General features: G+C 31.6%; 2 protein-coding genes across 3 annotated transcripts in view; one reads left to right on the forward strand and one right to left on the reverse strand.

Moving 5' to 3' along the window:
- Positions 1-638: 638 nt before the first annotated feature.
- LOC127712283 (cyclin-Q-like) lies at positions 639-8,276 on the reverse strand. The gene is made up of 5 exons (XM_052218693.1): positions 8,115-8,276; positions 7,113-7,210; positions 6,338-6,423; positions 3,469-3,601; positions 639-975 (listed from the first exon to the last, which is right to left on the reverse strand). Exons 1-5 carry the CDS (start codon positions 8,170-8,172, stop codon positions 658-660), a joined length of 693 nt encoding a protein of 230 aa, XP_052074653.1. The 5' UTR covers positions 8,173-8,276; the 3' UTR covers positions 639-657.
- Positions 8,277-8,521: 245 nt separating this feature from the next.
- Positions 8,522-24,252, forward strand: part of LOC127712170 (POC1 centriolar protein homolog A-like) — a 34,934-nt gene continuing 19,203 nt past the window's right edge. For both annotated transcript variants that reach the window (XM_052218499.1, XM_052218578.1), the window contains exons 1-9: positions 8,522-8,642; positions 9,937-10,021; positions 10,303-10,382; positions 12,156-12,247; positions 13,363-13,471; positions 13,879-13,949; positions 21,635-21,742; positions 22,548-22,663; positions 23,333-23,466. In XM_052218499.1, the coding sequence (XP_052074459.1) occupies positions 8,628-8,642; positions 9,937-10,021; positions 10,303-10,382; positions 12,156-12,247; positions 13,363-13,471; positions 13,879-13,949; positions 21,635-21,742; positions 22,548-22,663; positions 23,333-23,466 (810 nt within the window). In that variant the 5' untranslated portion in view covers positions 8,522-8,627. The remainder of the gene's footprint in view (positions 8,643-9,936; positions 10,022-10,302; positions 10,383-12,155; positions 12,248-13,362; positions 13,472-13,878; positions 13,950-21,634; positions 21,743-22,547; positions 22,664-23,332; positions 23,467-24,252) is intronic.

The following is a 24,252-nucleotide window of genomic DNA, read 5'->3' on the forward strand; positions in this document are numbered from 1 at the left end:
TCTGTCATTTGCGTTTTCATCATGAAAGTACGGTAAGCTTTGCAAATTGTTTGGTCATATGTCGAAATGACAAAGGCCGACTGACCGATGCTATTTGTATGAATTAATTTTGATAATCACTAATGACCCATCGGATAAGTGGATTACCTGTAACAACAAATTATGACACCTGTTGTGACTGGTCCTAAACTTAAGCACGGTCTATTTTTGAGGAGTGACGGACAACAAATTAAACATGGCACATGAAAATTAAAGGTGGCGGAGAGAAAGAATAGGTCATGGTAATCCCTACAAGATCTGATCACAATGTCAACTTTAGTAGAAACTATGGAAAATGTGAAATTAACCTGCAGCAGAACATGTTCACTTTCTGAATACTGTAAATTCAGAAATTATTGTATGCATTTAAAAATCGACAATAATGCGAGATTAATTATTGCGATTTCAGGAAAATCTGCATACAATACTATCTATAATATATCAAAATGTGAGTTTTTGTTATTGCGATACTCACCCAGTCGCATTATTCGCATTAATAAAAACCTCGCAATAATTTCTGAATTTACAGTAAAGAGAATGAAGGACAACATATATAACACTAAGTCCTTGTCACTTAATGAGGGCACAATAATATGAAATATGAAAGATGATATTTTATTAGCTAGATGTCATTTCTAGATCATATGTATTTATCAACTCTTCGACAATTTGTTTGATTATTTCTAATGAAATGTCTTCAGCAAAAACTTTCCACCATGGTGTAACAGCTGTTTCCTCATATGGAACTTCTGCACCATGGCTTTCTAATGTCATATATAAAATGGCTACTGCAATATGCTGTGGTTTGTATTGTAAACACAGGGTACTATGGTAACTGTCTCTAAGCAATGCCCATGCAGTTCTTGCTAGCGGTAGTTCATCCCATTTGTAAGGTTCCATCCATTCTTTTATAAATGTCAGATAGTGAAGAAGATACTGCAAAAAAAAAACCAACATTCAACTTTACAAGCCAGAAAACATGTAAACTATACAACACAAGTCATTTCTTGATCATCACTGATTTGGATATTTCTACTGAAAATTGATTACTGTGTATTTATGATAAGTGATACAACAGAATCCTCTGACAAAGGGGCGTGGTTAAGTTGCTTTCGTTTTTATTTGTCGGATAAACTCGGCTTACGGATAATATTTTCTAATGAGTTCAGGGGGAAAATTCCTTTAACGGGAAGGATAAATAAAGTTTACCAATCGTTGACAGGTATCTGTGCATGTAGGTCAATAACGTCAGGACTTATAGTAAATATAGTAAAATGTCGTCTGTAGAGTTGTAAAAAAATGTAACATGTCCGACAGTTCTGACAACGATTTGGAAGGTTTTTCAGCACATGAAATTGAACTAGCTAGTGAGGGGGTACAGGCAAAGACTCGCATAAAATGGTATCGGTGTTGATATTGAGATAAGTGATGTAGAAAGCGAACTTTCTGATGAAAATGAAGACCCAATTTTCCCTAATGTAAATAATGCCGGTGATGCCCCCAAAATTTTATCTATTATGAATGAGGTCTCCACCATTTATTTACTCCAAGAAATAACACTGGACCACAAACTGTTTTGGGTATTGAGAAGGACCCTGTGGATTTTTTCCAAATTTTTCTGGGTGATAATGTTATTCAGAACATTATAGACACAAGAGTGCACACGCTGAAATGTCTCGCCTTCTTTACTAACCATTGATTTTATGTTGATAGTCCTAAATACAAAGCTTTACTACAAGTAACACATAAACTTAACATGATCCAAGAAAATGAGGTCAATGTCAGATAAACCAAACAAGAAATACATGTACACCTTACAATCATTCAATAAACCAAACATAGTTGACCCATTGCTTATTGTTTCTAAGAAACAGCCTTAAACAAGAAAACTTAACATTGACCAATGAACCATGAAAATGAGGTCAAGGTCAGATGAACCATGCCAGACAGACATGTACACCTTACAATCAATTTAGGCATTAAATATAGTTGACCTATTGCTTATAGTATCTAAGAAACAAACTTAAACTATGAAAACTTAACATTGACCAATGAACCATGAAAATGAGGTCAAGGTCAGATGATACCTGCCAGACAGACATATACACCTTACAATCCTTCCATACATCAAATATAGTTGATCTATTGCTTATAGTTGAAGAAAAACAGACCAAAACACAAAAACTTAACACTGAGAAATGAACCGTGAAAATGAGGTCAAGGTCAAATAAAACCTGTGAGACTGACATGTACATCATAAAATATTTCCATACACCATTTATAGTTGACCTATTGCATATATTATTAGAAAAAAAGACCAAAACACAAAAACTTAACTTTGACCACTGAACCATGAAAATGAGGTCAAGGTCAGATGACACCAACCAGTTGGACATGTACACCTTACAATCATTCCATATACCAAATATAGTAGACCTACTGCTTATAGTATCTGATATATGGACTTGATCACGAAAACTTAACCTTGTTCACTGTACCATGAAATGAGGTCGAGGTCAAATGAAAATTGTCTGACAGGCATGAGGACCTTGCAAGGTACGCACATACTAAATATAGTTATCCTATTACTCATAATAAGAAAGAAATTAACATTACAAAAAATGTTGACTTTTTTTTCAAGTAGTCACTGAACCATGAAAATGAGGTCAAGGACAATGGACATATGACAGACGGAAACTTCGTAACATAAGGCATCTATATACAAAGTATGAAGCATCCAGGTCTTCTAGCTTCTAAAATATAAAGCTTTTAAGAAGTTAGCTAACGCCGCCGCCGCCGGATCACTATCCCTATGTCGAGCTTCAGGCGCAAAAGTCGCAGGCTCGACAAAAACTGATAGTTACGCAAATAAACAAATCAGGGATCACCCTGACCAAAATAAATCTGTTTGGTCATGTCCAACCATTGTAGAAATGAAAGCATTTTTTGAATTGACATTTCTAATGGGGACTGAAGTGAAACCAGATATCAAGTCATATTGGTCAACTGATTGTCTTGAGACACCCTACTTTGAAATAGTAATGACTCATGATAGGTTTCAGCAAATAATGAGATATTTGCATTTCTCTGATTCAAACAATAACATTCCACAGGTTGGTGAACCTAATTATGACTGTCTATACAAAGTTAGATACTTCATAAATGCTTTTAATGAGCAAAAAAATAGCTGTGATGTAATTATTTTGTTCAAAAGCTCAATCTTTTTTCAGGAATGGAGTTTTATAAATTCTTTTGTTAATTTTCTTTCATCCGAACTTTATGTCCTAAGGATATTTCATTTATGGGAATATTCCTTAAGGACATAACATGATAACAAACAAGGATGAAAACAGTTGATAATGGATTTGAAGGAGGATTGGAGTGTTTATGATGAATTACAATAACAGCAAAAAAATGCATAATTCTTACCCTATGTGGATGGTTATATACAACTCGAAACTGTAATGCTCTTAGGACAAATAGTTCACATTTGGCTATAGTTTCTTTTAATGCAAAGAACATGTCTCCCATTTCTAATGGAGGCTTGCTTCTGTGTAAAGTCCTGCAAAACAAAGTAATATAAAATAAGTATGATTGCCAATGTGACAATTACTGTAAATTCAGAAATTATTGCGAGGGTTTTATTATTGCGAATAATGCGAGTGGGTGAGTATCGCAATAATAAGAACTTGCATTCTGATATATGATCAAGGTTGGGCGGTAAATACCACCCCCGGTATTTACCAGTGGTATTTACCGGAATTTACCGCCCCGGTCAATACTCCTCAAGTGGTCAATACTGGCAAATACTGGACAATTGAAATTTTCATGGTTCTTTTGACAGATTTTACTATCAATGTTAGTTAAATCTTAGTTGATAGGGGAAATTACTTTAACTTTATTCATATGGCATGATTCAGTTTATAAAAAGGATTGATATTGGTATGTTTTATCAACTATTAGCATGAATAATGACTTATTCAGTTCTTATGGGTAATGATATAACATAGTTTAGGTATGGATATAAAATTGCTATACATGTATCAGTTATTTCAACATGTATAAAATATGTATATTTTTTTCTTGAAAAGGTTTGATTTTAACAGGTAAATAGAATTACAGGTGACTAGATTATCAGGGCATTACCTATTATATGGCAAGCAGGTGTCAAAAGTTTATTCAATATTACAACTGCCCCCTAATAAATGTTGACATAACAGGAAAAAAGTCATAAAAGTTATTTTTGAAGACTGTTTAAAACAATTATTTTATTCCTGACTATTCAACTGCATGATAAATATCTTCTAAAACCAAATACAGAAAATGGAAATTTTGAAGGATCTATACTTTGGCTGCTGTTTTTCTTTTTCTTTAATTTTATTCTAATAATCACTGTCCATGATGTGTTCATGTAAAATTTCAATTTATATAAGAAAAGATAACATTAAAAAAGTCTAATTTTGACTTGAAAACTTTCATATTTTCATGACTAACAGTTATTGAATGTAGGGCTAAATATCACAGGACAGAAAGTCACAATGCAATTTTGAAAGAACTGTTTCTTTGATTAAGAAAAGACTAATTTTTAAGACATTGCTTTATTACATTTGATGAAATTACTGTTAAGAAAACAAGCTGTCATAGTCTTTTTCTTGACTGGTTTCATGGTACCAAGAAATATCCTTTGTAGGATTAATATTTAATAAATCTTCATTTAACCATGTTCATTATCAATCTCATAAAAATTACAATGAATTCATTTCAAGGATTTTCCCTTACATATTCAAAAACTTGTTAGCTAATATTAATTGTGACTTTTTGTCCTTTACAATGTAGTAAATAAGTGACTTTCTGTCCTGTGAATATATTTGTCCATTTACCCTGTAGTTGACCAGGTAGGGACTGTATTTAATAGTAATATCTTATCAAAATTTCAACTGACCAGTATTTGCCAGTATTTCCCGGTATTTACCGCCGGCCTGGTCAATACTAGTATTGACCGCTTTTTTGCCAACCTTGTATATGATGCATATATCTGTATGCCACTTTTCCTGAACTCGCAATAATTAATCTTGCATTTATGTCCATTCTTCAAAAATCGCAATAATAAATGCACGCAATAATTTCTGAATTTACAGTATCCAACATGAAGAATCAAACTATCCACTAGTGTAGATGTAGCATGCAATTTTGAAAACCAATTATAAGTTATAAATTTAATTGAGTTTTTTTAATGATATCTTCTTATTTCTTGTTCTAGCATATACTTTAAATTTTGAAAATCCCCTCAGAAACAACTGACAAAAGATTGCAAAATTTATAATGTTCATTGATAATGAGTGAAACACAAAGAGAAACTTAGTTTTTTCCAGTGATTTCTGGAGGAAAAAGCTTAAGATGTAAATTATTTTTGAAAATGACTATAACACTTTATAAAATTTTGTGCATCTGAAGTGCTATTCTCTCTCAATCTAAACATCTGAAAGCCAAGGAAGTATAACTACTTGAGTACTTGAAGTCCTTGAGGAGCTATATAACCAAAAGGGAACCAAAACCACCTAAGATGAACTTTTTCTGAATGAGTTGAAGCCTCATCAAAAAGATAAGTTTATAATCATTCCTATTCATCAATGGAGATTTTAAGAAAGGTAAAGTATAGATCAAGTTAGTTTCGATGCACTAACTACTTATCTAATGGTAAAAAAATTACATTAGACAGACAAAAGAAATAGCAAGAAGTTGAAAAAATGTAGGGGTGTGCAGAAATAAGAAAGATTTATATATCTAGATCTCCACCAGTAAAACAAAATCAACAACTATTTTAGCATTTTTCTAACTAAGAGTAAAAATGAAGATTTCTATAGTCCATTACAATGATTACTAGGAGTACCACGGCAGGTATCGCATGTGGAGTAGGATCTGCTTACTCTTCTGGAGCACCTGAGATCATTCCCAATTTTTGGTGGGATTCAGTTGAACAGTTTTCACTTAGCATTGATGGAAATACCAGAATGTGACATTTGAATGGCCTTGCCTATAAAAAACATTGACTACATCCCTAAGAATAACATAATAATGGCCTTACCTATAACAAACATTGACTACATCTCTAAGAGTGACATTTGAATCACCTTACCTATAACAAACATTGACTACATCTCTTAGAGTGACATTTGAATGGCCTTACCTATAACAAACATTGATTACATCTCTAAGAGTGACATTATAATGGCCTTACCTATAACAAACATTGACTACATATCTTAGACATGTAAGAGTGACATTTGAATGGCCTTACCTATAACAAACATTGACTACATCTCTCAGAGTGACTTGTGTTTCTTCTACTTTTCCTGCTATGTATAATGTTGTAGAGGCTATTAACTAGAAGAGAAAAAAAATATGGACTACTGCACATACTGATTTAGTGATTAAACACACCTAAATACGGTGGATTTATTTTAAAAAAAATTGGTATTAAGTAACTAAACATTTGTATTTTTGTCAAAGTTTTAATATTTTGTTCCCTTTCCTAAGGAAATCATCAAAATTGGTACGTAATTGTCAGGGATGTATAAATACCCTGCCACATGCCGTCTGTGTTTTTGTTACTTGTTTTTCTGCTTTGTATCCATCTGATGAGTTAAGCCTTTTTCAACTGATTTTTATAGTTTGTTCATACATGTATGTTGTACTGTCAATGACTGTTACACCACTGTCCCAGGTTGGGGAAGGGTTGGGTGCCCGCTTACATGTTTAACCTTGCCACATTATGTATGTGCCTGTCCCAGTTCAGGAGCCTGTAATTCAGTGGTTGTCGTTTGTGGCGACTGAAAGCACACTAAAAGACAATACACTTTTGAAGCTAACCTATTGGAAAATGTTCACTAAGTTCAGGTAGTTAAGATTTGCAATTACCAGATTACTTTCATAGAAAATTTAAAGTTTATATAAAAATCAATCTTTAATAGAACTTATAACATGAATCAGATACAAAATGTTTAAAATTAATTCAACAAAACATTTTGATCCACTTACTATTTATTGATACGTTAGTGATTAATAATACTTACATAAGGATCATATTGCTGTAAAGTATATTCTTTGAAAAATCTGTGATAAACAATACAAGCTGTGGCTAGTGGTACTGACTTTAAACGTAGTCTTAAACCTGCAGAAAAGAAATACTTGACAATTATATTGAATGTAAAATTTTCTTTTTGACACTAGGTCTTTAGATAAAGCAACCAGCCTGCCATACCTACACTGTACCAGTCCAGGAAACGACCACACCAGTCATTGTACATTTTGAAACTTTTGTTAGACTTACATGTAGTCATGTTAGTAGTGAAATGTATTCGCCACCTTCAATGACCTTTACCATGTTTACATAAAAATAATGCAACAAAAAAAAGTATTTAAAAAACAAAAAGCTGAATTATAGCATACATGTACATGTAGAAAACACTTAAGTACATTGTATTTTGAAACAACTAAACCTAAAAAGCTGTAGATATTATGAATGTTTACAGAAACATACAACATGTACAAGATTACTTGTGATCTGGTGTAAACATGGAATGCAAGTTATTGCAGTGTGATGAATAAAACGTGTAAACAATTTTTAAAAAAGTTTGTATATCAGACAAAAAACGTGGGAGTTGGCAATATAAATGAAACCTCAAAAGACATGAATACACAGTGTATCCATATTGGACCACCATTATTGGACACAACAAAAGGTTCCCGTGAAATATTTGACGTCACAAAAGAAAAGTGATTGTTGTCTGACATCAACAGGCTGGGTATATCCGCCAAATGGGGACCTATTCCCCAAATGAGTAACAATCCCTCTTTTGAGTAATCAACCTTGTCAATAATTCGAGTGCCAGTGGCACAAATTCTCAAGTCAAGCGTCGCATAATCCCAAATAGCTAATCTTGTGTATTGATTGATTCTGTTAATCATCATTGTGCATTGTTGAATATGTTCCTACTCTGGTTTGATTGAAAAACACCAATATAGTTGGCAAAGAAATTATGTGGTTTGTCATGTTTATAAACAAATTTGTGTACCTGCTTCATGAATAAATCTTATCACTCTGAAATGAACTTTTGCTGTGTTATCAGTCATTGTTGATTATCTAGATTTGAAAGTTCTTGTTTCAAATCAACCATTGACTAAGCGTATCTTGTCTATTAAACAATGAATGTATGGATATATTTTTTTTAACAGGCCTAATTGTATACTAAAGTGTAGATTAGATTACCGGTGTTTCTATTCCCAATCCATTTCTTCATTTATCATAAATTATTTTGTTTGTACTTGAAAAAAGTAGAAATTATTTCTATTACTCATAATAAATTCACATTTATTGAAACTGATTGAAATAAATTGTTCCATCACAGATATTTTACAGATACTTTAAAGTGAAATGATCACTTTACTCTTCAAATACCACATCGGAAGTGCAGTTGTTTCCCTTTTGTAAACAACCGCCAGTGTTTGAAGATTAGAGCAAGACTGGACCTGATTCCTGATAGTTTCACACTACCGATCAAAACATACTTGGACAATTTAAGATCAAAATGACAAATGTTTTGGTTTGTTTCTCGTTTTAATTATTAATAATCTTTGCTTTCATTACTCGTTCGTTTGTTAATGGGGATTATTCAATAATTTTCACCTTCTTATTTTATTTCGGGTCTTGCTCTGATCCATTCAATCTTATATTACTGAAGTTTAAACATGCTGCCCCTTAACTTTTATTTCTAAACAGACAGGAACAATTTAATATTGTGACATATGCCTGCCTCTGTCTAATTTTATGCACTGTATTTCCATTAAAACATACAAATGGGTCTCACTATTAAATTAGTGAAACTGCATTTTAGTGACAAGATTTGTCCTGAAAGCTCTCTCAATTGTACTTTTCTTGCAGGTTTTTATGAAATTTATCATAGGTTTATGTTTATGTCAAATATGTCTCAGAAAAGCTTGTTAATAAAATATAAACTGCCACAATCTTTAATCTTCAATCTTTGTCTTGATGAAAGGGTAATCTCTCATTTAAAATGACAATAATTTCAATTGTAGTTTCTCCTTTGTACTTAATACAATTATTAAAATATCCCAGATTTTTATTAAATTATATTAATGGTTTATATCAACAATGTCTGGGACAGGTTCAAAATCAGTGCTTATCAATTATTTTTTATAGTAGTTATGTCCCTTTGAAAATGTAATTTATTTAACATTGAATTGTTCAAAGCACTTTCGCACATAGTTACAGGAGTTTTGCCACTGGAAATAGAAATTATATGGAAAATAACATTGTATCAATGGAACGTACAAAAAAGTTAAAACAGACCCAACAAATTTTTTCTTAAGTTATTGTCCTTGGATAGACAAAATATGTGCACTGGCTGAGAACATTGAAATGCTGTTCGTCTATTGTATTAAATCACAAATTAATTTATGCTGTATCTTATCAGTGTACATGCTGAAATTTTCAACCAAAACCAGGATCAAAGTTGTTATCCCCAAGAAATATATGAAGAGTTGGTTGTGGAAGGCAAATATGAGTCCTGTGTAGTTGCAACATTCACCTACTCTTTTTTACAAATCTATAAAAGATGTCCATAACATACTTGAAGTGTGGAATTCTCTATTACTTTTACACAAATACACATTAAATTTTATTGTTGAATTTCATTTTCATCATTTCTTTCCTTTGATACATGTGTTGAGGGATAAGGTGTAACATGTTTTATATTGGAATAATGCATTCAAAGTTTGTGTAATTTACAGGTTATCATATATTTTAAAATCCTCATCATAGTAGTTATTATGAAGATCTGGTTCAGCAGTTGATTACCATGTTTTGATATTTTTCAGGAGGATCCCTCTCTTGAGAGGCACTTCAAGGGACACAGGGATACAATTACCAGTGTCGACTTCAATCCAAGTATGAAACAATTAGGTTAGTATATTTTGGAATACAAGGACCTTTCTTTATAAGTTGTCAACAACAAAATTGATATTTAATATTTAAGTATCCTTAGCTTAATAGCTTGTTCATGTTGTTTGCCTTATAATCTTTTTAGCTACCCACTACAGCATCTGACATTCTAAATCTGTTTATTACCTGAGGCAATTAAAACCCATATGTTGTTTGAACTATTTTTAACCACCTGTCTGTGCATATATAAAAATGCCCACCAATTGGAGGAACTATTTTTAATGAAGTTTATATTTTTTTAGCTTCTGGTTCTATGGATTCATGTCTGATGGTATGGAATTTCAAACCACAAATGAGAGCTTACAGATTTGTTGGTCACAAAGTAAGTTGGATATGATGGCTATGAGGCCATAAAAAAGAATAGGTTGGTTTGCCCTAACCTGACCGACCCATAAAAAAGCATCCGAGTCAAAATCTTTTTTTTAATCAAAATTCGCGATGTTTTTTTTTGCGGAGTTTTCTGTATCTGTATCCGTCTTCAGTTTGTTGCATAGAATAACCTGATCCGATCTGACCACGCTTTATCACAGGCCAATTTGTGTTATGTTTTAAAGCCTCCAATTGATAGGGATGAAAAACAACATGTTACCGTCTAGTACAAATAAAGGTTGGATTAAAATCAAACCCAGTAGTTTCCAACAAATTCAATCGTTTTGAAAACGCAAAAACATGGAAAGAGGTGTTTGATAAAGTGTGTGATGATGATTTCATGCTACGGAAAACTGATGAAATTTGTGTGACTGTCTCTGACCGATCAGGACACTCGTTTGAGCCCGATTTTGAGGAACCAATCCAATTATTCAGGAATTTGATTCCGCATTAAAATTTGATTAAAATGATATTATTCTTACAGAAGTTCTGTCAACAGTGTTTTGTTCAAGTGTTTTGTATTTGAATTTTGTATTCAAATAAACTTCTTCTTAGTATGAGCCTCCTTTAATTAGGAGACCCTCCAAATATATATGGAGTTTTTCCTTAACTTTAAAATTTTAAAGAATAAAACAAAAACGTTTTTTCCAACATATGAACAGCACATATAAATATAAAACAGTAAAAGTATCATGCATGGCATATTTACAGGGACCTTTTTATTAATTATTTAATTTCATTTTCATAGCTTTTAATATTTGTCCAGAGCTTCTTTACATTTCTTACAATTGTTATATGACAGACTCTGTGTCGGTATATATATGTCACTTATGATAATCACTATTTTCATTTGTTTGTCATTTCCTCCATTTTGAGATATATGTATATATATATACGTATGTGCAAATTCAGCAATATATGTCTTGCTATTTGTTGTCCATAATTTTCAATCTTTCTATATGCTTTTTGAATAACATATTTCTGGTTTTGTTTTCAATATTTTCCTGGAATTTTTCACAGTTATCAAACAGCTCCTTATATTTTGAACAGTCTATAAGCAATTGTACTATCGCAGTTTTGTTCGTGAAGGTGCAGTTCCATTTTGTTGGTGTGATTTTATCAGTGATCTCTTTTCTTGTTTCAGGGAAATATTTTTCTCTCGTAGTACTAGTACTGAGTATAAACTCGTTTAAAATGTGTGTCTGTATTTACAATGTAAACATTCAGAAAAAAGTGTGAACATTGAGGTGGAATGCTGAAAAAAAACTGTTAATAGAAAAGATCTTTATGCTACATATAGATCCTGGCATATATGTGTCTGACAATTTATACAAAACTCTATAATAGTCTTTCATTTTAAAAGTTGTTTACAAGGTAAAATAATTTGTTCCCCTATTTTTCTCTAAAAGTAAAAAAAAAAAGAATTTCCCTACCTACCTACCCACACATGAGACGGGTTAGGAGGGTTTGGGCAAACAGAAATATTTTTAAGTCTGGCCTGACTGAGCAAGTAAAATGTCAAATACACGGGTTTATCTTAGTATTTCTTTTTCTTTAAAATATACTGTTGAAATGTATTGTGGTAATTACTGATTCATTTTACAAGTCCATTTGTAAGCTACAAAACACAGCTAAATAAGATATTGATCAGAAAAAATGTTTTTAATGAGTAGATAATTCTAATATGTTTCAATGCTAACAACTTCATACTATTTTGTTCTTTCAGGATGCTGTTATGGATGTAAAGTTTTCACCTTCAGGACATCTTGTTGCTTCAGCCTCAAGAGACAAAACTTGCAGATTGTGGATACCGACTGTGTAAGTTAAGTTCTCTATTGATTGGTCACACATATGTACTGATACATTTCAGACAAAAAAAAATTAATTATATGACAATAAGTACAGCTTTTTCTATTCAATATTTAAAAACTATTAGGCCAGAACAAATATACTTGTTTCATGCCTACTGACAAAATATAGGATAGGTAGTTGAAATATTATACATATATACTATATAGGGAAATATTATGGACCTCAACAGTGCTTAAATATTTTTGTTATGGACTTAAAACGGTGCTTGATCAAAAATGTCTATAAAATGTTGTAGGGTAGGTATGAAAATCTAGGATAGGTGTGAAGGCAAAAAACACAAATATATGTTTAGGCATTTTTAAAGAACTAAATTTTCCAAATAAAAACGAGTAAGAGATTAAATAGCAATACATATACTAAATTAGAAGTTATATATATACATATATTTTTGCACCTCATGTTTGCGGTATACCATCTTTTCCGCAAGTTTGTTGTTTTCTGTTTGGTATTAAATCAATAATTAAGACCCATTTTGTTACATCTGGTGATCCGTTTATCTGGCAATCACCATGGCAGTCAGCAGGGTTTAAGAACATCCGTTGTTTGACCTGCTAGTCAATAATCCCACTCAAATGCGTTTTGTTAAAATATACTTTTTTACTTTTTTGGTCTTATGGTCTTTTGGAAAATGTTGTTTGTGCTGTATTTAGACCCCTCTACCAAGAAATTAGTTTTGCATGCACACGTATAAAAAAAGTGGTTTTTATCCAACGCAATCATAGGTTTGAACATTGTTTTCAATTTAGACTTGTTTATATGTTTTCGTTTGGGCTTGTATTATATTTGCCTTCGGGTTTACATGATCCGTTCATCCTATTTCGACTCTTCAAAATTCAAGAGTCTATCCTAAATTGAGGTAAATTTATGGCCTTCCAAATACTGTTTCGATTCCTAACATCACTGAAGAGACATTAATTGTCAAAATCCGGATATGGTGAACAAAATTTATGCACCTCGTGTTTGCAGTTTTTATCCAACGCAATCATAGGTTTGAACGTTGTTTTCAATTTAGACTTGGTTGTACATATATATATATACATTTTATGTTTGTTTCATTACAGGAAAGGAGAATCGACAGTATTTAAAGCTCACACAGCCACTGTCAGAAGTATAGATTTCTCTAGTGATGGCCAAACATTACTAACTGCATCAGATGATAAAACAATTAAGGTATGGTACAATATACACAAAGCAAAACTTTGTTTTAAAAAAGGTAGGAGTTGTGAATTATTTTACTTTTTTTATTAATATTAAATGCATATACATTTGTTAGAATATAGGATTGTGAGTCATGTCAACAAAAACACCACTTTACAAACATTCAAAGTCAGGCAAAACATCGAAATCCTAGATTAGAAAATATAAAGCAGCTATTTTACAATGATATGTTACTACTTCATTATGTAGTTAAAAACAAGTGAAGATATGTCAATTTCAAGATGAAGAGCAGAAATAGTATATTCCTTACTAAAAGGCTGTTCCACAGTAGGACATTGTTAGTCATAAATCTACTGCATTTATGCATACACATGCTACACTCCATTTACAATATTGTAAAAAATAAATTTATTTTTCAGTTATGGACATGTCATAGGCAGAAATTCCTGTTTTCTTTAAATCAACACATAAACTGGGTCAGATGTGCTAAGTAAGTCAAAATTTGTATTTTGTTATCATCCATAGATATTTAAAAAAAAAGTAGGAGGAGTTGTATTTAAAGCCTTATTTGTAATGAAATTGAATCCTTATAAAATCCTAGTTAGAATATTTAATAGGTGTGTCAGTGTTCCAGCTTGAATCTCAGGGCAGAAGGGTGCTAGTTGTCTGAAAGGACACTTTTGCGTTATAACCCAGATTTTTAGGGCAATGCTGGACAGTGTATAAATTACCTTGAATATTGCTAGGCTCAGCTGGAGAACATTAGTTGTATTTAAACCATATTCAGAAATTAATGTTATCTTGATGTTTGTTCCAGCAAGAATTTTTTTTTATCAAATTATCATACCATGAAGCAAAACATATCATTTTGATGTTAATCTAAACAAACTTGTACATTTGGTAAGGAACATAATCATCAGAAATTTCAATGTTTTATAACTTATACCAAAATAAACCAGTAGTTTTGAAAGATGGAGTTATACATGCAAAATTGAATGTTTAATGTAATTAAATTATCTACATTTAAATTACTTGTTCAAACATATAGTATATATGTTATTGAGAGTTATTTATTATCATTAGAATTGTTACAAAAAAGTATTTTTAAGTGCACACCAAAGTTCTCCTCAGTAAGGAGTTTTATAAATATAACAGGTGAGACAGGAGATGATCATATTATATTGATGCAATAATATATTGCAGAAAGTATAAACAGTTACTTTTTTCTCCATCATTGTTAAAAATAAATTTGTTGAGTGCTCCATGTCAGGAGGATTATAAAATACAAGAAGTAAAACAGGAAGTGAATCTTGTTATGTTCAAAGTACAAATTTCTTTGATTCTTTTTCAAATTTCATACTCATGGTTATGAAACAAATCTTTTTTTACCAATTAAGTCAAAACTATGTATGCCTTTGAAATTGTTTAAGATTTTATTTTTTATGTTATGCCTACTGAAATAAATTTTTTCAGGTGTACATGCTGTACATAAACATTACAAATGGATAACATGTGGACATTTCATTCTGTATTAAATATCTAGTATTAGTTCAATTATCTTAAATCCACTAATTAGCAGTAAACAATCATTAACAAAGGTGATAAAACTGCCAAAGCATTAGGTACTTAACTTAATCCCATTGTCAGTTAATTAGTGCATAGATATAATAGCCATAGATAAAGTACTCAGAATTTGTCACACTGTAGTTCCCTTTGAAATATCAAAAGCATGGCACTGCGCGTAGTGGCCTATGATGTACATTTTAGATGATATTTGCCGACATCCTCCCAATAGACTAATTACTTATCATAATTATATTTAAATTATCGGGCACTCGTCTTATCAACCGATAATTAATATGCGTTACCTGTCTCAAGTAATAATATGCCGTGATGCGGAAGCAATATAAAGCGTCTGGTTGTAAAAGTTGTTCGGATTGTAATTTATTTGGAGAAAATCGGTCAACAAATGAAAAGGTTATGCTGTTGTTGAAATAATAAAATAGAGAAATCATGGAAAATGGACTTAACAGGCATGTAAAATTAAATTGTCATAGCGCTTGCATCGGTTGCACTCGGAAAATAAGACCTGTATGATTGACAAGAGGAGACATATCGTTTACTGATCGTATACGTGGTTAAGAGGTCGAACCTGGTCGAATTTTTCTATGGCGAGTTAAAGAAATTTCTTTTTTATCGAGATTCAAAATAGTGTAATCATATTTTATGCCAGAAAGAAGAAACTATAATTTTTTAGAAAAGAAAAAAGATTTTTGCAAGTGTTGAAACTTTCTGTCCTAACACGAAGTTTTAGAAAATAAAGAGAAAAAAGGAATACATTATAAACTTATTAGATACCGTTTGGTGAAGAAAAAGTATGTAGTGGACACACTGAATACATTAAATAATTGGGAAATAGCACAATCATGTCTCTGAATTTTTTCTTCTATATATCTTTCCGCTTACCATTTTGTGCTTGTTTTGCTATTAAATAGATGGTGGTATAATCTGATTGTCGATTTCATTTTTGAAGTAAACAATATATAGATTAAGCGTTATAATATTAATGGCTATGATATGATAAAATGAAAATATAGGAGTTTTGTCCTGTGTCATTCATGGTTTTTCCCCTTCCTTCTTACAATTGTGTTAGAGGTGTGATTCATACTATAAATACAGCTATATATCCTTTCCGGCGCGGGACGTAAGACGTTTGTGCTTTTTTAAATGGACATTTGCGCTTTTGATATAAGGACATTTGCGCTTTTTATATAGGACATTTGCGCTTTTACAATATTTACTTCTCATGACTTCCCCTCTATTTTATCCGAGGTTTGGACCTGGCAGAGTTAAAGGGAAAATTCGCGATTTTTTACTTATCATCTTATTATGTTCATAATACCATAAAAAACATATTCACCAAGTTTTATCTGGATATGAAAACTAATAAAGAAGAAAATTGGGAATTATTAATTTTATTTATTCGAACTTCCTGACTTCTGTGACGTAGTTTAAGTCTTTTTGCATGCCGGGAGTGGAATTAATCTCATTTAAGTCTTGTTCGTTAATCATCTAATAACGCGATTTAAAGCGCATCGACGACTTTTGGCTTAGCTATTAACCAACTAATAATTAGGAAAGTAAAGTGATCAGCCGTGCAACTTTTAAAAATAAAATGTACGATTTATATTTTAAGGATTTCTGATATGATTATAGTCATTATAGTTATAAAAGTAAATCATACAATATAATATTTTTATGAATTTTTTTTCCGACGGATATTTTCAACAAACATATATAACTGATAGTGTATTAAAAATGCATGTTTGTATTCTCACCTTTTACTTCAGTCTAGTAAACATTTCTCGCTAGTACTGTGTAAAATAAATACAATGTGTATTGTACTATGACACTTAGTGACTACCTGTTGAATGCGTGGTTAAATTCAAGGTAGTTTAAGGTTTGCATTCTGTAATTCTAATCTTTTGATCTTCACTCAGTGAATTTTAGCCGTCACGGTTCACTGTTCCAGGTGTGAACATCATTTCGTATGAATGATAAACGGGAGTGATAGTTTGAGACAGAAAATAAAAAAAGAAATATAATTATTTTGGGGGAGTAATATGGTGGCACAATAACTGGATAGCCGTGGTATATTTTTATATTTTCCGTAAGCTCAGTTTAAAATGAATTATGACTGCTGAATATTTTTGTAACAATGAAATACTGAATTAATTTAATTGAATAAATAATAATGGCATTCTAAACACGAGTGTATGAACTAAAAATTGTACTATTTTAAATTAGAATCGGTAACCTTGCATATTTGAAATAGATAATTACCAATTGCAATTATATAATTTGGTCCGTCCAAAGCGATCTTTATTTACATATTCAGGAATTAATGTCCTTATCAAAATATTTTAAATCTCACAACGTATAAATACTTCAGCCATTTGAAGAAAGATGTTTAAAAAGTTGACAGGAAATTTAAGGTCAACTTTGTCTTATTGGAATGAGATCGAATAATTACGAACAAAAATAATTTTCCGGTTTGAAAAAGATAAAACAAAAATGATAAAAGAGAAATGTGGGTTTGAGACAGAAAAAAATAATTATTTGGGAAGGAATATGGTGGCAAAATACCTGAATCGCCGTTATATATATTTTTTTATATTTTGCGTTAGCTCAGTTTTTAAATAGATGGGTGAGTATTTTGTTGTAACATCGGAATTCTGAATAACTTTCAATGAAATAATTTTATAAATAAAAATGGCCCACGAAAACGAGCGTATAAACCAAAAACTGTGCTATTTTGAATTATCATCGGTAACCTTGAATATTTAAATGTGCAGAGAAAATTATCAGTTACATTAATATAGTTTGGTCCGTCCAAAGCAATCTACATTTACCTAATGGGGAATGTCCTTATTAAAATATTCTACATCTCACAACAAATACTTTAGCTATTTGACCAACGATGTATAAAAAAAATTTACAGAATCAATCTAACGTCAACTTTCCTTTATTGAATGGAGACAGACCGGTGGAATCAATTTTCAATGTGCTTTATATCTTGTACCTTTGCAAGACTTATCATTCATTCACAAACCATGTCTATACCGCAGACATATATATACATATAATTATATGTCTGTCTTAACTGACAAGAATACTCCTGGTTTTACACTAGTAATTTGTTGGGCCCTTTATAGCTTGCTGTTCGGTGTGAGCCAAGGCTCCGTGTTGAAGACCGTACTTTGACCAATAATGGTTTACTTTTATAAATTATGACTTGGATGGAGAGTTGTCTCATTTGCACTCATACCACATCTTCTTATATCTATAAGCAGTATATTCTTTAAATTTCTGTGATTTAATACCAAGAAATAAAATTACCCGAAATTAATTTGATACTTTGATACTCAATATTTTTCCTGGAAAATATTCACATCCTCATTCGGTCTGAAAATAAGATAAGAAACTGGTATACAGAACATGCAGAAGTGTGAATGTCATAAAACCTTGTTATATCAGAAACCATTATAAATGTGAACCTGTATACGTAAGACCTCATGGGAAGATGTACCTAACCACATACAGGTAATATACAAGTAGCTCTGTTATACCCGGAAATGTCAAGGTTAATCTGACACTACCGATACAGAATGTACCAATGCAAAGTAAATTCTGATGATTGTGAAGCATGACCATTCATGATTTTAGTGGAGTCTTAGGTGGGGGATCGCCGGAACGATTTTAAATTCTGACTAGATTTTTTCTCAATTTAAATCAATGAACTAAAAAATAAAAGAAGAAAACTACGTCCAAGAACAGAATTCTTCTTGTAAATTCATAAATACAATGTTCTTATTTTGTAAATTTCGATAGACTTGACCTCCAAACCCCCTCAAACCTGGGAACATTATATCTAACAATGTTTATGTTCCTGCCCAAATAAAAAAAAAAAGAAGAAAAAAAATGAAAGAGATGAACCACTAGAGATGAACGGTAAGTCACATCAGATTCAGATATTTATATAGTTGATTGTCGTTAACTAGAGATGTATAGTTACATGTCTATGCGTTAACTGATAAGAATAACAGGAAAGTATAAACTTGAAATAGATTTATGATGAATAATATGCAACTGCGGCACCCCTTTTTATCAAAACGTACATGCATGTATTTTAACGACTGTCCGTTATTTCGATTATAATGACAATTGTACGTGAAATCCTATAGTTGGTGAGACTTTTTTTTACCAGATATGCGACTTTTCGTATTTATATTTTCTCTTATATTACTCTTATTTAATATTTTATGCATAAGTGCAATATTGGGAATGGTTTATTCCCCCACAAGCTAACGTAATAAATTAATCAACCCTCAAGCTGATCAGACGTTAATACAACTACTATCAGTCTATCCGGAGAAAAGTTTCTTTATTTCTTCAAATAAACTTTTTGGGGATCATTAGTGTACGCCCAGTGGCCAATATATTACATGCATGTCGGAACAGGAAAATTGGCATAAGGTTCTATTAGAACCATGTTCACATTAATATACATTATACCCAACAATTGAGATGATGAAGAATTTCTTCAACTGTTCGAGAACAATCTAATTGAAATATAAATCTGTGATTTTACTGTGTCCATAACTTCGATGAACCAAAGCAAGTTAGATATCGACCTGTATTTAAATCAAATCGGTTCTGGATGTTCTTTCTTATATTCAATATACAATTTTAAATTGCGACTATCTAAAGTTCCGTAACTTTCTATCTAGGCGTATAAACCAATGATCGACAAGTGCGTACATTTTTGTTAAATCAATAGTCTTTCATGTTTCAAAATGTCCATCATTATTGACAACGAGTATAAACTTACATTTTCCCCAATTTACCCTTGGAAAAATATGTAAATAGATTTTTATTTTATCAAATCTTTTTTTGGAATTATTTAGATTTTCATAAATATCATTCTTTACACCAGAAATGTTATTTATAAACAAGCGTATGAGTTTAGTAATGACTAGTATATCACTATCATACACGCAAGACAGAGATATTAACACCTGATAGTTTCAAAATGGAAAGTTACAAGTTATCGGCTGTGTACACTGATCAATACCCTCAGAAGTGAAGCGATGCATGAACATGCTTTATGTAATTGTGTAATAAGAGTTTTTAAGCCCGACAGGAAATCTCTTGAATACCTGGACGTGTCACCTCACAATACCCCAGGGAATAATTCCTTTAGCCATGCTGGTGATCAGATAAGAGAAGGTCCGAATATATTTAAATAAGTTTATTACATAAAAGAATTATGAACAAATTAGATTTTCGAAAACGATTTTACACGGAACACTTATTTATGACATTGAACTTTGACTTTTTAACTAATTCCCATATAAATTTCTTGTTTCAAAAACTTCGTAAAGAAAAAACAGTTTAAAAACGACAGACCATAGTTATTTAAAAAAATAATTACATTTTCCGTATCAAGTTAGTTAGTCGGATAAATGCGACTACGTTAGGTTACTGCTGGTTTTGGTCCTTTGTGGTTTATAGATATATCGTGGTTTCTAAACCGAGAAGATGTCAAAATGGCCGCACGCAGAGAATTGATACTCTAAATTTAAAATCGATGGTGATCTCTTATCTAGCAGAATAAAACTTTAATATTTATGAATTTGTGCTTTTTTATACAGAATGGACATAATATCAATTTTTTATTTTTTTGCGAAGTTTCCCTTTAAAAAAAAAGTCGTTTTTTTTTTTATTATGGTTAAAAGTCATTACGTAGCACATTCGTGTGTTTAAAAGTCTCCCGATTCACAATTTATTAGATATCGATCTACGGCAATTGCCAATTAAGGCTAATTAACACCAAGCGTGACATGTATATAATAAGAGGGTTATAAAATTTCGGCAAATATCATCTGCTTTTGATGTGAATCCAGTACTTTATCTATGGCTATTATATCTATGATTAGTGTTACACAATCAGGTAACAATTTTACCAGAAATGCCGGTAGGCATGAAATTTGGAAATTTTATTTTTTTGAAAAGGCAGAGGGGGGCATTCTTTTACTTTGGAGGGCAGAAGGGCGGGGGTAAGGGCACCAAGGGCGGGCCGCCCTTCTATTTAGGGCAGGCGGGAACACTGCTGTGTACAAAGTATTAACTTAAACCCCGTCTGAATTTTCTGACTATTCACATAGATGTAAGTTCCAAAAGTGGAATATTTTTCTGATCAAAATTTTTTTTTTTAAACATATACTTTCAAGAGGGAAATAATGATTGCATACAAGAACCACATTAACATAAGAAGTCTAAGAAAGGTATTTTTCATACAGACAAGTGCTTCTTTATATTTGAAAATTAACCAAAAATCTATACATTTTCACAAAAAGCTGTGAAAATGACTTTTAGTGACATCATAACTTTATTTACTGTGAAGTCATGGGTCCTGAATAGTCTGTTCCCTAAAACCTGGTCACAAATAAACGTCTGGCTTGATTGACCAGAAACCAGTACATGACATCAGTATAATGTACGGTAATGCAAACGTATAGTTTAATTTGCTTTCTCTATGGAAAAAATAATATATACCAATAAAGAACTTGTGTGTTAATTACTATATTTTAAGAATTTAAATACTAATTTTAGATTTTCACCAGATGGAAGATTAATAGTATCAGGTAGTGATGATAAAACTGTCAAGTTGTGGGACAAGAATAGTAAAGAATGTATCCATACATTCTATGAACATGGAGGGTAGGTATAATGTTATTATTTGATTGATCATAGATCAGTTAGAAGTTTGATTACTGAAAATTTAAACAAGGATTGAATTTTGATATGCTACAGAAATACTTCACGAAATATACTTAAATAAGGCAAGGCAATGGAAATAAGTCATCTTGTTTGACAAAAAATTTCTGACCAAGATCAACATATAACATACTATTCCAATTTCCTGAGTGAAGATTTAAATTTCCATTTAATTACTGAGATTTCCTTTGAGTTGTATTAATTATAGCTGATATGTTCATTTGTTATTGTTATCTTTACCCTTAACTTTTATAATAACAAATTTAGTTAAAACCAAAAAATATAGTCGTAAAAAACACACCTATTAAAGTTTACATTATATTACTGTTAGAAATTTTTTAAGGATTTTTTGTAATTTCAAATTTGAAACCTACTTGAACTTAATAGGTAGAGATATATTTTATTTTCAGTCAGTACAAACAGAAGGTAAATTTTCAAATTGTTCATCATCTAAAAGCAAAATAAAGTATAACATTGAAATCGACATAGGAAAATTTTTGACTAGACAGCAATCCAAATACACATGAATGAATGTAAGGATACTAAATATCAAACATTAAACCACTCAATCAACCACTATTCCAAAAAGCCAAAACAGACTGTCAAACTAGAATACTATCAGCTGAAAAAACATTTTGAATAAACAGTTTTATATTCTACACTCAAGGAACAGGGATATATGTTATTTATTTCATTTATACATTAAACTGACTTAACTGTTTCTAATGTATTTTTTTTTTTTTTTCAGATTTGTAAATCATGTTGAATTCCATCCCAGTGGTACATGTATAGCATCAGCAGGTACAGACAGTACTGTGAAAGTCTGGGATATCAGAACCAATAAACTACTGCAACATTACACAGGTAAAATAATAAACTACTGCAGCATTACACAGGTAAAGTAATAAACTACTGCAGCATTACACAGGTAAAATAATAAACTACTGCAGCATTACACAAGTACATGTCATAAACTATTATCATTATACACTATACAGTAAAAGTAATAAACAACTACAGAATAACAGAAACACCAGTAAACTATTGCACAACACATGACACGTGTAAATAAAAAAAGTATAACAAATATACAGAACTCCAAGGCAAAGTTGATAAAAACTGACAAAATCAAACACTATCAATCAATGAAACAAGTGAAAAAACAACTGCCATATTCATGACTTGGTACAGACATGCTCTGAAGAAAATAAACTTTTGAATTCACTATCATGACTTTGGACATGTAGCATTGCTGCATTCTTAAAGTTAAACTGGTGAAAAACATTCTATAACATTTTTTTCTATATTTAGCAACCAAAGTTTTGCAGCATTGTAGACTATTTTTTGCATGTATGTAAAGATTTTCTCTAAGAACTAAATATATGATGGATTGATTGAAAGGAAGCCAAAAAGATATACATATATCAGAGGCCAAACAATTACATACAATAACATACTTCAAGTTATATGTTAAGAATGGTGCTTATTGAAAATATACTTACTAAGTCTTATATTTAATGTATTCATTTCCAGCTCATTCAGCAGCAGTGAATAGTTTAGCTTTCCATGCCAGTGGGAATTATTTATTATCAGGATCTGACGATGCTACACTAAAGATTTATGATTTATTAGAAGGAAGATTGTTTTACACATTACATGGTCATCAGGTATTATATTATTCAGATAATATTAATAAAAAAAGATATGGGATAAACATCAATGCAACAACAATGCAATTATTCTAAAACCAGTTGTTGGCATGACACGGGTTATGTTCTTCTCATATATTTTATGATGGTATAATACTAAACCCCTAACAGGAGGGATTGTGCCTGATATTCATATGATGAAGACATAATCTTTCAATCAGTTTAATTGAGGTCTGAAGCTGGCATGTCAGTAACTGCTAGTAGTCTGTTGTTATTTATGTATTATTGTCATTTTGTTTATTTTCTTTTGTTTCCTATTCTGACATAGGACTCAGACTTCTCTTAAACTGGGTTTTACTGTGCGTACTGTTGTACGTTTGTTTTTTTCTACATTGGCTAGAGGTATAGGGGGAGGGTTGAGATCTCAAAAAACATGTTTAACCCCACCGCATTTTTGCGCCTGTCCCAAGTCAGGAGCCTCTGGCCTTTGCTAGTCTTGTATCATTTTTAATTTTAGTATCTTGTGTATAATTTGGAGTTTAGTATGACATCCATTATCACTGAACTAGTATACATATTTGTTTAGGGGCTAGCTGAGTGACGCCTCCGGGTGCGGGAGTTTCCTCGCTGCATTGAAGACCCATTGGTGGCCTTCGGCTGTTGTCTGCTCTATGGTCGGGTTGTTGTCTCTTTGACACATTCCCCATTTCCATTCTCAATTTTAATAGTACAAAAACTACAAATATCTAGAGTTTTTGGTGGAAGAAGACTTCAAGTCTTCTGAAAGCCTTTACTTCCGGCTGT

The sequence above is a fragment of the Mytilus californianus genome, unplaced genomic scaffold (genome assembly GCF_021869535.1).
Source record: "Mytilus californianus isolate M0D057914Y unplaced genomic scaffold, xbMytCali1.0.p SCAF_1, whole genome shotgun sequence".
Lineage (NCBI taxonomy): Eukaryota > Metazoa > Mollusca > Bivalvia > Mytilida > Mytilidae > Mytilus > Mytilus californianus.

Excerpts from the sequence above, each read along its gene's own strand:
- LOC127712283 (XM_052218693.1), bottom strand. The coding sequence starts at position 8,172 with ATGACTGATAACACAGCAAAAGTTCATTTCAGAGTGATAAGATTTATT. Across the intron at positions 7,211-8,114 it reads AAGATTTATTCATGAAGCAG|GTTTAAGACTACGTTTAAAG; the intron begins GTACACAAATTT and ends TCTTTTCTGCAG. Across the intron at positions 976-3,468 it reads TATATAACCATCCACATAGG|TATCTTCTTCACTATCTGAC; the intron begins GTAAGAATTATG and ends TTTTTTTTGCAG.